This window comes from Cebus imitator, unplaced genomic scaffold (assembly GCF_001604975.1).
Source record: "Cebus imitator isolate Cc_AM_T3 unplaced genomic scaffold, Cebus_imitator-1.0 Scaffold367, whole genome shotgun sequence".
Lineage (NCBI taxonomy): Eukaryota > Metazoa > Chordata > Mammalia > Primates > Cebidae > Cebus > Cebus imitator.
Genome location: NW_016107682.1, coordinates 1,167,233 through 1,180,982, shown reverse-complemented (window position 1 = coordinate 1,180,982; position 13,750 = coordinate 1,167,233). Strand labels below are relative to the sequence as shown.

The following is a 13,750-nucleotide window of genomic DNA, read 5'->3' as shown; positions in this document are numbered from 1 at the left end:
GCTAGAAACCTATGGATAAAATGTAGAACAAAGTATCTAATTATGAACAAGATAAAGATTTTTGATTTCATGAGGTAATACAGGAGCATATTCCCTTGCAATGTCTGTTCTGTGGGGCATATATGTAGTTAGGTGGCATGAGCAGAAGGTAAATAAACATATTTTTGACACAGCTGTCCACATACTCATCGACACTTTGTCATAGATAGCTTGCTTGTATTATTGTAGTGGTGCATGTGAGTTTACAGTTATGTCTGTGGGAGCGAAAGTAATTTTACCATATTTTGCATAGGAAAATATGGGGACCTCATAAAGTCCAGTAAATGGTTCTTCCACAGTTGTGGGAAGAATTATAAATCAACCTTCACAATTTCTGATATGCTGCTTCCTACATTTTATTTCTTTGGATATTACTGAAGCAAAAACTTTTTATGACCTTTCCAAAGCAATATAGATCAAGTAATGCACAATGATGTTATTTGTTCAAGATTGGAATCAAACGCTTTTAAAGACAACTAGCTTATTTGTTTGTAGAGAGGCAAAACTTCCACCAGATGGCAGTAAACACTTATTTCCTGACTATTCAATAGCTTTTGGATGTAATTAATTGGTTAAAAACTCAGTACTCAAGAAATTGTACATTAGCATAGAATTGTATGACTATTGGGGCTATAGTTTTAAATGTCTCTATGTTTAGTTCTCTATCAAATGTATCAGCCATAGTATGTGAAAAGGGCCTGATTTGTGTACATGTATATGTATACATAAATATACAGTAGACGAACATACAGACCAGACCCTATATATATGTATAAAATTTCATATATCAAAACATAGAAAATGTACCTGGCACACGTAAACACTCAGTAAAGGTTATATTCCCTCCTTTCTTTTCTAGGCTTATCAATCAGAATAATAGATTGGCCTGAAATGCCAGTCATTGGAAAGAAGAATATATAAATATAATTATTTAAAAATAGACACAGGATAAGTTTATGATTTCAGTGTTATATATAATAAACATCGATCAAAACACATTTTATTCTAAAAAAGCACAGTTTTTTTTTTTAAAGAAAGTAAACAGGTATTATGGACTTAAAATTTCTGGTCTGCTTCTTTCTACTGTGTTAGATGAAAGGGTGCAGTTGTTTTTCAATTGATGGTGATACTATCATGACTTTCACTGCCTAGGTATTTATGATATTTCTCTCTCTCTGCCATTTTGCACCACATCTGATTTCTTTGTATTCCTCTATGTCCATTTAATTGAAGACTGTCTTCAAAGATTAGTAATGAGTCTCTGTAGTCTCTCTCTGTCACTCACTGCCATGGCTGCAGTGGACCATGCATTTGATCTTGGATATGCCATTGCCATACAAAATCAATTAATTTATCTAAAGTTTAATTATTTCCCTGCAAAATAGTGATTTTTTTTAGTTCATAAAGATGTGAGAGTCATGATAAACAGTTTTCTCTCTCAGTTTACGCTTTCAGATTCTACTGATTCTGCCTCTGCAAAATCTTTCACATCCACTTTCTCCTTTTTATTCTGGTATTATTATCTTCATTTGGGTCCACCCACCTCTTCCTTGGACCACTGCTCTTGGTTACTTTCCCTCTTTCATCTTCTATCCCCTGCATCTTCTGAATATAGTACAAACTCTCTAGTTTATGGTTTAAAGTCAAGGATGGTCTGGGCTGATCCTCCTTCCCAGCTTGCATCACACCACTCTGCTTTATGGAGACAGGAGGGAAGCAGCATGTTACACGGATGGAAAGATGTGGCTTTGGAGCCCTCAGACCTGTGCCTGCTCACCCTGCCACTCCTCAGTGGTATGACTTTGCAGAAAGTACTTCACTTGATGTGCTCCAAGTGCTTCGTCTTTAAATAGGGTTAAGAATCCTGTCTTTTAGTATAATCATAAGGTTAAATGAATTAACTTTTAAAAGCATATCAAAAAGTGTTCCATAAGTGACACTGATGGGTCTTCTCTAAAGAAGTCTCATTTTTCTCATCTTTGTGGCTGTGGCTCCTCCAGCCTTGCTGCCTTCTTCACTCCCTCGTTCCTGCTCTGCCAGTTAAAATTCTACCCATCCTTCAAGGCTTATCTCAAATGCTACCTTCTCCATGAATAATTTGTGAATAAATTTGCCCATCACAGATCCCTCCTTCCTCTGACCTATATTATTTATAAATTATTCATTCCTGTCTTATGTCCCTTGTCGCATTTTATTTTGTATTTCAGCTGACTGTAGTTATGTCTTATTTTCCCTCCTAGATTATAATGTCTTATGGCCAGGGACCATATTCTCTTTGTCTTTACTAAAATACCATATGCCACAACGCTTTGCCCATTACAGATGCTCTATTAATATTTATTGAATAAATGATTGAATAGCATATTAGCTCTTCAATGCCAGATTTATAATTTATTTTTTAACATAAAGAATTTAAGTCCTAAAAGACCTCTATATGACCATGTCTTTTTCTTCCTTCTTTAAAAAATAATTTTTTTCTATTCATCTTTAGTCTCTTACTTTAATAATTACTGCTATTATTATATCTAGAGATAGAAAGCAGCAGTATAATTTAAAGCATATATTAATTTGGCCTTTAATAGTTAATGTTGGTAAATTGCTATGGCCCTGGATTTGTTTGGATGGCTTCTTCTCCTCCTTTCCCTTCTCCTCTTCCTTTTCTTCCTCTCATTATTGTTATTATTTATACTTTATTGATTTTACTGAGGTAGTCTCTCTATGTTAATCATTTTAAAAATCACATTGCAGCCTGAGAGACAAAGATGAGGCAAAATCTAACTGATTGGTACCATCTTTAGTTTTGCTGCCAAAGATATGAATACATACAATTTATTGATATAGAGTCATGCTTTAGTCATAGTCTTGTTCTCATTTTGCAGTTGAGGACATTGAGTTCCATGGGCATTAGGCCACCTTTCCTAAAGACGCTAGTATTTCTTTATAGATCAGAGACTGGAATCCACTTCCCCAGACAGCCAGACAGAGATGGGTAATCCTAGTGGGGGAAATACATAAAGATTGATTTTAGAAGGTAACATTGTCTTTGGGGTAGAATATATGACCTAAATTTCAGAGGGCATAAATTATTTATTTTGTGTTTGACTTAGGTGTGTTAATTCCTGTTCTTGTGCATGTTTTAGTGAGGGATATTTCATGGTTTCCGGCATGAATTTGCTTTAAAGTGTCTGTAATAACCATTCTAATGTGTATTGAGTGAAAACTTGGGTCATAAGGTATATCCTTGGTCGAATATGTTGCATATCATTTGGATATAATTTAACAAAAATTTTAGTTTTTTTTTAAATTTAAAAGAAAAGTTGGAGTTTTTCAAGCAGAAAGAAAATAAATTTTTAAAAAAGCTATGGTGGAACTTGACTAAAATAGATGATTAAACTTCTTCTGGACACCATGGTAGAATTGACTTTACTACCAAGTGAAAATGTGTTTATTTAATCAGTAGAAAGGAGGCCAGTTAACTCAATCTTTGCCCTCTACCTTTCACTCTTGGATTCTAAAAGCAGGACTAAATCCCCTTTTGGAACTAATTCTGTTACTCATAATTTAAGGGAACCTAGAAAGTCTGAGGGAAAGTCTGGGTCTCTGTAGACAAAGACCAGCCTCAATTCCCTCAATGGTTGGCTCAGCACTAGCAGGTGACCTGTATCTTCTTGCCCTCCTTGTGTGTCAGTCCTGAAAACTTAAAGACTGCTGTCATGAGACTCTTGGGCTGGGTACTGCTTTCCATCCACTCCCCTTCCTCACACCCCTACTTATTTTCTAATTTGTTTCACCATAGTGTGGTTTTGTTTATTTGTTTACTTCATTTAAATTGAATCATGCAGGACATTATTTTTTGTGCTTCCTTTCCTCCACTTAGTGCTTTTGAGATTCGTTCTTGTTGTCACTTGCACGAGAAGCTTGTCATGTTCATTACTAAGTAGTATTTCATCGTTTGGATATACCACATTTAGTTTATCATTCTTCTCTTACACGACCTGCTTTTAAAATCTTAGCTTAATTTCTGGCTCTGTTTTATCCCTACCATGGTTTTCTCTGCCTTTCCCCCTTATCATCTTCAAATGAATGTGTCAGTCTTTTGTGGTTGATTTCTGGTTAATTTTGTAACCTCTGCATATACAATTCTTTCTTCAGCCGAGGAAAGATTTGTCTTCTATTATCTTTGATTATTGCTTGCGTTCCACTTATTCTCTCTTCCTTTTGAGAGCTCTGATTTCCCATTAGTTGGTTGTCCCTTCTCTGGTTATTTGTGACCATTTTCTTTTTTCTGATTTTCATTTCTGGATACTTTCATTCTGTATGGAGGCATACCCATTCAGTTGCTCATCCTCTGCATTGCTGATTTTCTAACTATGCTTTCTGTGACTGCTAATGTGGAGTTTAATTTTGTATTTATGTTTTCATTTATATTGAAATCTTCCTTAACTTCTCTTATATTATTTATATATTATTTTAATTATTTTGAGACAGAGTCTCACTTTGTCATCCAGGGTAGAGTGTAGCGGCTTAGTCTTGGCTCACTGCAACCTCTGCCTCCCAGGTTCATGTGATACTCATGCCTCAGCCTCCCAAGTAGCTGGAATTACAGCTGCACGCCACCATGCCCAGCTAAATTTTGTATTTTTAGTAGAGATGGCATTTTACCATGTTGGCCAGAATGGTCTCAAACTCACAACCTTAGGTGATCCACCATCTTGGCCTCCCAAAGTGCCGGGATTACAGGCATGAGCCACTGCACCTGGCAATATATTATTTATATTTTAGCATTTTAGCTGTTTATGTTATTTCACTGCCTTTACATAGAGGTCATGTTTACTTGTACCTTCCTGAGAATGCCAAATCATTTCCTGAAAATTCATTTTGCATTATACTATAGGATAATAACATAGGATATATTGAGAAAGACTCTGAGAAGGAATTTCCCTTGTTCTAACTTAGTATTTCATCAGTCCTATTTGTTTTTTTCCTTCCATTCTTCTTTCCTTATTATCCTCAGATGAGTGAGCTCTGTGCAGAACCAGAGAGTTGAGTGGATTATCCATGTGTTCCATTTTTAAATTCTCTAGTGTGACAATTCAGTCCGCTTTATAAATCTTCAGCCGCAGGACTGGCTGATGGGTGCGTTTGCAGTTCCCAGATTGAGCAGACATCGACTCTGTGGACACTATGCACATGGGCTCGATGGAGTTGCTTCTGTATCCTTCCCCTTTGCTATTTCTGTATCATCATGAAGTATCATTCCAGCACACAGCATTCCTTTTCTTTCTTTCTTCACACCATGCTTTTTTCTTCACATCAGAAAGGGCTTGGCCATCATCTTTTCCCTCCACTTGCTGTCCACTTGTTTTCTGAGCATCTCTTTGGTCATGTAAAGACAGAGACAGGTAGCAGACTAGGGAAGCAGTTTCCTGCATAATTTCACAGCAGCTTGTCCGTGATAGTTTGTTTGGTAAATTCTCTGGGTTTCTACATCAGTGTTCAAACTGAGTCAGTATCTTCTTATCTTTGTTTACATGACCACTAAAAGATATGTTGAAGTTTGCCACATGATAAAAACTGTGCCATTACCTGCCTCTCCCCCAGAACTATCTACTTTTTTTGTTTTGAGATGGAGTCTTGCTCTGTTGCCCAGGCTGGAGTGAGTGGTGCGATCTCTACTTGCTGAAACCCCTGCCTCCCGGGTTCAAGCAAATTCTCTTGCCTTGGCCTCCTGAGTAGTTTTTTGTAATTTTTTTAGTAGAGACAGGGTTTGATCTTGTTTCCAGGCTGTTCATAAACTCCTGAGCTCAGGTAATCCACCTGCCTCGGCCTCCCAAAGTGCTAGGATTACAGGTGTGAGCTATTGCACCTGGTTCCATCTACTTTATAATTAGCATCAATTCATTGAAGATTTGGAATTTTGGTTGTTTTTTCAGCCTTAGTTCTTAACGAGATTGGGAGTTTTTTTCTTTCATTCTGCTTTCCTTTTTTTTTTTTTTTTTTTTTTTTTTTTCTGCCTTTTTTTTTTTTTTGTTTTTCAGGACCCTCATTGGTGTTTAGTGATAATTAGGAGGAGCACTTCTCAGAGCTGCTAGGTAAATGACATTGTGAGAAAACTTCTGTCCTTACATTTTAAATGGTAACTTTAACTACTGGGATTGTGCATTGCATATACCAGTTGATTCACATTAAAATGGTTAAATTCAATTGGACAACTTGACGTTTCAAGAAAAATACCTCATAAATGTATTGCTTTACGAGTGATCAACTATTTCAGAACAACTAAGATTTGCTTTGAGACCGTGAGGACAAGTGAGAGTCCAGAGTTACGGATTTCAGCCAACTGGATGGTGCACGGGTCTGTACTAAACATATCCATAACTCATCTTTGTCATTAGATTGGCCACTAAATGCCACTATCCAAGCCCAAAGACAAGTGTTTGTTAGTTTCAATAGTCCTCATGTGTTTGCTCACAAATCTGATATATAGCTCCTTTTTTGCTCTCTGTTCTTTTCCTTGTGTGCATAACATGTAAAGCATGATCTCAAATCATCAATTTTCTTTTTTTTAAAAAATTGGTGTCTGAGCTATTAGTAATTGGCAGTTTTTGTGGTGGGTAAAATGGTGAACTCTATTGAATGTTTTTCCAGAGGAGGTGAGATTGTCAATTCTTTCTTCTTTAAAGATGTCAACATTTCTGATATAAACCAAGGCAATGAACTTGGCATGTTAGCTTTTGTCACCTGCAACTAGGGTTTGATGGTAATATTTTAAATTGTCATATTTACTAATAGTTGCTTTCTTTGCTTTTTCTTATATTAAAATTAGTTGAGGATAGAATAATTGACTGAATTGAAGATCACTGGTCTTGTTAGTGTGCTTTTCATAGCAATGAAAAACTAATTTTGCTTTCTTTTTCTAGCTTAATCCTGATTACCGAGATGCCCAAAATGAAGGAAAGACTGTGGTGAGTAGAAGTGACTTTTCCCCAACAAATCTCAAACATATTGTTTATATTTTATATAGACTGTTGGAATTTTAATAGCACATTTGAAGACCAGGGACTCAGAGAGATTTTCTCAGTACAGTCTGTGTGTCACAGGTGAAAGGTGATATGGCTTAGATTATGAGAAAATGTTCAATAATGGGTGTTTGGGAAGATTTCTGCAAGTTGGAGGCCATTTTTAGTAGAGTACTAAAGGGAGCTAGCATCTGGGAGATATGGTAGGTCTAGGTTTAGTTTCCAGAAATGTGCAGAAATTAAGAAAGAGAAATAGAATTATGGTGTGATGTTAAAATAGGAGAATAGGACACTCCCTTTGGACTCAAAATGATTTGGATTTTGTTTTTGGAGAAATTGAAGCATCTAGCTGACTGATTTTTCTGATATTCAGATGTGTCCTACTTGAAAAACATCTCAATCTTATTTTAAAACCAGTTTTCATGACAACATTTATTATTATTTACACTGCTTATTTAACCATCTGTAAAGAAGAAAGCTTCATGGTGACAACATGGCTTCTTTATTCAATCAGAAATTCAGGACAATTTGATGTGATGCACACAAAATCTCTCGATGATGGGCTAGATTTTAAAGTTTTCAGAAGTACTTTAGCTATTTTGTAATATAGATACAGTCTGTAATTCAATTTTCTTAGGAGTTTAACAATTCCTTTTGAAATTGGTAGGTATTATTACTGCATCATTCAAAATTCTACCCATTGATAAAAATAATTGGAATGTTTAATTAACATGACCAGTATCTTTGCATTGGTATAATGGTTTTATGAGGATATTGACGTGGGGGAAGTGAATCCAATCAGAATTTCTGCACCTCATTCAATCCTGTTTGACTCCCTGTCTGACTGCCAGGCTTACGATAGAAATAAAGCTGTGAAGTATCAGGTAACTGGCCTAATGAAACCTTTGACATACAGAAAGTCTCTAAATACAGAGGTAGATTTATTTCATCAATTGGCTCTCCTATTTATAATTCAATTTTAGCATACTGGGTGGGTTGGTTTTCACATGGCTGCCCCAGGATTGTTGGGTCCTTACTTTCCTATGATTTAGGATAATGCTGTTAGTAACCAGATTTAAAAAGCAGAGTGTGAATCATGGCTTCTTTGGTTTTTACTATAAGCTTGTCAATGGCCTCCACCCAAAGATCACCAGGAACACGTGGGTAGTTGAACAAGTTGAGTTTATTACTTATGCAGTGAGAAAGCACACGTACCATGGGGAACTGTGGAGCACATCAGAAAGTGTTAGAACTTATTAGAGGATTTGTGTTTGTGTACGGTAATTTGAGGAGGATTTAAGGAAGTGAGGCTTTGCTGTGGATGAGTGTGCTGTCAGGAAGAGGAATTCTATGATTGGTATCTTAATAAATTTTATCTGTAGTGAGGACAACAGTCACTCATATTAGTTAGGGGAGAGGTATATTTGGTCATTTTTGTGGCTCGGACAATATTCATATTTTGTCTGTGTTTTGGCATAGTTAGGGAATGGTCTTGTTTTGTCTTGACCCATCACAGTCACAGAGTGGCCTTGTCTGATGTTGATGCTCTATGAAATTGTTCATGTTCAGCAGAAAACAGCATGGCTTTGCTAAGAGGACCAGGCTGCCTATTGGATGTCAGAGGTTGCTGCTTTTCTCTTTTACAAGGTTAAAATTCTGTGTGACTTCTTCAGCATGGTGTAGGGCCAAGAGTCTTGTTCTGGCACCACCACTAGCTTTTGTGGCCTTGGACAAGTGAGATAGCTTTCTTGAGACTCAGTTTCCTTACCTGTGTAATAGGACGAAGATGTTTGTCTTATGTACGTCATCTGCATGCCATGAGGATAAACTAAGATCAGACAGATGGAAACTCTGGAATTTTTAAGTTGTTTCTATTAAAAGAGCATCATATCAAAGTTTCAAATTATGCAACTGAATTAAATCTCTGTGTACATGTCCTTTCTGTTACATAATAGTCAGTGATACTACCGATGGTTTTGGCCTGAGCAGAGTGGGAGAAAACAGTCTTCTTCCATATCCAGGGATTTTGCATCTGGGTATTCAATCATCCACAGATCAAAAATACTAAAAACACCAACATATAATAACACAAATTAAAAAATGATACAGGATAACAAGTATTTACCTGGCACTTACACTGTATTAGATATTATGACTAATCTACAGAATATTTAAAGTATATAGGAGGATAGAGGATATGTATAGGTTACATGCAAATGATATTCAATTTTATATAAAAAACTTGAGCAGATTTTTGTATTTGCAGGGGGTCCTGGAACCAATCCTCTGCAGATACCGAGAGATGACTACATAGAGTATGGAGGTTTTATGGAACAGCACAAAATATATAAATGATCATACATCCATGGTGAAGTTCACTCTTAGTGTTAATCAAGCTTTTACTTAGACTTTGATAGTTTTTCTTCTTTTTCTTCCAAAACGTAACTTCCTCACTCACCTTTAAAGGTGAGAAGGAGTGCTTTTCCTTTAAGTCATTGTTATGGGCAGTACTTTAGTTGCACACAACACAGATGGGTCTGGTTTTGTCGTAGATGTTTATGACTGGGTCTCATCTGTCGTCTCAGAGAGACATCCAACTGGAGACAGTTGATTTAATTATTTTTCCTCTCTAGAATACCTAGCTTGAGAGCAAAGAAAATTGGGACTATGGAGCCATAAAGCTAATAGACCATTTGTCACAGAGCAGCAATTATTTTTCTGTCTAAAGAAGAAAACAAAGGAGCTGTTAGAGTTTATCTCCAGCCTGCGAAATATGAAATCAGTTTCCCAAAACAGAATGCTGTTTCACCTCAGATCTGAGTTCCAGTAATGCTGACTTTATTATGACCATGCTAATTTTTTTCTTTCCTCATTTTCCTGATGTTGTCTATTTAATGTTCAGTTAATATTTTTTTTTCTGTAATTTAGAAAGCTTTATCAAAATGTTGCCTTCCATATTTGAAGTTTCAAAGGTTAATGCATGGTGCTGCTGAAATGAGGCAGTGTGTGTCAGAGCTCCCATTAAGACACAAATTGCTGTATTTATTCTACAAAGGAGTCTATTATTTCCAATCTTACAAACATACAGCATCCACAGGGACCCTGTAAACATTGGAATCGTGTCAAGCCCAGCTGGGAACCTGACAGTCATTAGTTTCTTCTCCTTGAAAGGCTGCATCATTTCAAATGGCTCTTTGAAGGGGCATTTTTTTTGGAAATAACACTACCCATCTTAACATTACCATATTTACGTGGAATGTGATCTGATTTTTCTTGGAATGTCTGTCTTACATGTTGGGGTTTCTAACCATATTAAGCCAGATAATTCTTTGTTGTGGTGGGATGGCCTTTACCTGGAGGATGTATAGCAGCATCCATGGCCTCTACTCACCAGGTGCCAGTAGCAGGCAGGCCCCTGATTGTGGCAACTGACAGTATGCCCAGAAATTGCCAAATGCCCCCTCAGGGGGCAAATATCATTCCCTGTTGAGAACTACCGGTCTATGTGCTTTTATATACATCAACAGAAATGTTCCAAAAACAAGGGAACTTTGTGGAAATATAACTGAACATCCTGTTCCATAGCATTTGGAGGGGGGAGTATGCCAGATTCTGATAGACCCCCAAATTTTCCTGAGTACCAGATTCTGACCCATGAATTCCCTTGTTTTATTCTATATTCATCAGTGACAAGGTGATAAGGAAAACACAGAAAAAAAGGTTCTATTAGGAATTAGATTAAGAGTAGCAGTTTGTTAAGGAACCTCGGCAAGAGAAGTGTTGCAGTTTTAAATGGCAGTGTTGCGTGCGGTTACATAAAGTCAATAGTGAGAGCCAAGGAGAATGTGTACCAAAACACGTGTGCCAGCATATCATTATGCTGCTATGGCCACTCACAGGTCTGAATCAACTCCGCAAATGCAGACGTTTCTTACAGAATGTCTCTGGCTCCCAACAACAGAATTGCAACGTGATGTCTGTGCTAAAAATTTGATGACTCACAAATAAGTCAACAGAGAAGGTGTTCTAGGGGCTGAATGCTGTGTGGATGCCTGTAGGCCCCAGGACTGCACGGGGAGCAATGAGAGACATTAGCTGAGTTGACTCAGCTGGCTTTTCATAGGGGATTTTCTCCTTGTATAACCTAAGAGGCTGTGTGGCTTGCTTTCTGAATAAGTGAAAAATGCTTGTTCGATTAAGAGCTTAGTAGACCAGGCTGACATTCCAAGGCCCTGCGTTACCCTAAATTGAGCATTTTGGAGAGCTAGCTGAGGTTACATTTAATACCTGTTTAAATTCTGTTTTACCTTAATGTATTTTCATAATGCAAGAGAGAGGGCATTGAGCTTCTGTAATTCTGTGTGGGGAACTAGTGTTTCTGTGTCTTTTTTCTTACTTAAAAAAAAATCAATGTGAGTTTATAAACAAAGTCCACAAGCACACAATTTAAAATTGAATTGTCTTCATGTTATAAAGCTATATTGACTTTTTTCTATCTTGAGCCTTGAGTCATACATTAAAAATTGCATACTTATCACACATTATTCAGATGTCATGAGAGGCTGGCTTGAGGGGCAAATTCCAAGGAGTGGGCTTGAAGTTTACTGTCAAACTGCCTACCAAGAGAGTTTATTAAGCAAATTAACAGAGTACAAGAGAAGAAAGCAGAATGCTTTCGGCTACAGCACTGTTTTTTAAAAAAACTTCTCAACATGTTTGAAGCTCTTATTCACTCATAAACAATTATATGCTATTTACAAGTGGAGATTTTCTTTTCATTAAAGCTATTTCTAAGAATCTAAGTGAACTATTTAAGGGTGGAATTACTTATCCTATGTAATTAAAGTAAAACTACAGGTCTTAAATAGTATGAGTAATTCAGAGTGACCTTTTCTAATTAACCCTAATTGGTGAGTTTTTTTCTGTGTTTGGAAGAGAGTCTAATTGTTGTAGTGTGAGAATGTTAAAATAGAGAGGTCCCTGACTGCTCTTATTGGGTCTTTACAGGGAGACATTGCCAAGTAGGGTAGGGTAAGAGGGCAACCTCTAGGAACCTGGGTATCTCTTCTCGTGAGTCTGGAAAATTAATTTTGTTGGCATTTTAAAAGGGGAGTAATTGCAGGGGATTGACTCCTGCTGAATAAACTTACAAAAGACTGATGTATAACCACAATGCCAACTTTCAATTGCCAAATAGATCTAAATCTGTTTGGGTCAGTTGGTGCATTTTCCTTTAAGGAGAATATGTATCAAAAGCTAAATTAGAATACTGGGTTACAGGAGACTCAGGAAATTAGATGACACATACTCTTTTTAAGGATATGCTATGCTTCTGAGAAGATCTGGCAAGCCATTTATTGCATCTACACTAGGCAATGATGAGAGAAACTGTTTGATTCTCCATTTATTTGGGTTACATGCTGATCTTCTGTTAATAAAGCCTTTATTCAAACATGGTTCAATGTGAAAGAAAACACTTTATCTTCCTTAGTTAATATCGTAGTTTAATTGTGCCTTCCCAATATCCCACTTAAACCACTTGTGCCCAAATCTCACTGCTGATAATAGTCACAAAAATCCTTTGGATTATTTGTATAACTGACTGATCTTGTTCATAATTTCTGTGTCCCTATATTCTCAGGCAGTCTTCTCTCACGTGTATTAACACTCAGTGTGCTTGTGGCTCTTTCTTTTGGCTGCAATACTCTTGCAAAATCCAGGGGAAAAAAGCTCTTTTGAAATATTTCTTTGTATCTGTAATTCTCCTGGTCTATTTCTCCCCAAGTTTTCATGATACTGAGGATATCATTAAAAACAAACATCCTTTGCTTTCTTTTAGAATTATCACTTCCTCTTCTAAACCTCCTCCTTCCTTTCCTTTCCTTTGTATGCCGTCTTCTTCATAATCATTGTCCTCTTCAGTATCAGATGTCACTACAATTTTTAACCTTGAGAAGGAATTCCTACATGCACATGGTCCTCTACTGGGCCCTGTCAAAGAGGATTGCGTAGAACTTGTTCAGGCCTTCTTGCCTCAGCTGTTTGTAGTCGGACAGCAGTGTGGCTTTAGTGTCACCACCAGATTTCAGAGGCTATGGGGAAAACTGCGTCTTTGCCATTCATATCTTATTATAACACTAGATTTTCATGTTGAGCTACATGAAACACACTTTTGAGTTTGCCCTGCTCTCCATCCCTCCCTCCTTCCTGTCCTTCTGTCTCCTCCACACCTGCCTCCCTCCCTCTCTTTTTTTCTTTTCTCCTTTTTTTTTAAAATTTTTTTTGTCTTTTTGAGACAGAGTTTGCTCTGTCTCCCAGGCTGGAGTGCAGTGACACGATCTTGGCTTACTGAAGCCTCGACCTCCTGGGCTCAGGTGATCCTCCCACCACAGCCTCCTGAGTAGCTGAGACCATGGTGGTGTGCACCACCATGCCTAACTACTTTTGTATTTTTTGTAGAGATGGGGTTTTCCATGTTGCCCAGGCTGGTCTTGAATGCCTGAGCTCAGTGATCCTCCTGCCTCAGCCTCCCGAAGCACTAGCATTATAGGCATGAGCCACTGTGCCTGGCCTCTTTTTCATTTTAAAATTGTCTATATTTAAGATACATAACACGATGTTTTGTATAGCAAAATGTTACTGTCGTCAAGAAAATTAACATATTCATCATCTCACATAGTTACCTTTTTTTT

The 13,750-nt window shown here is 37.2% G+C and overlaps 1 protein-coding gene across 7 annotated transcripts in view; it reads left to right on the top strand.

Moving 5' to 3' along the window:
* The window catches only part of ITPR2 (inositol 1,4,5-trisphosphate receptor type 2), a 494,659-nt gene that overhangs the window by 128,022 nt on the left and 352,887 nt on the right, over nt 1-13,750 (top strand). For all 7 annotated transcript variants that reach the window (XM_017507025.2, XM_017507023.2, XM_017507029.2 and 4 more), the window contains one exon: nt 6,960-7,004. In XM_017507025.2, the coding sequence (XP_017362514.1) occupies nt 6,960-7,004 (45 nt within the window). The remainder of the gene's footprint in view (nt 1-6,959; nt 7,005-13,750) is intronic.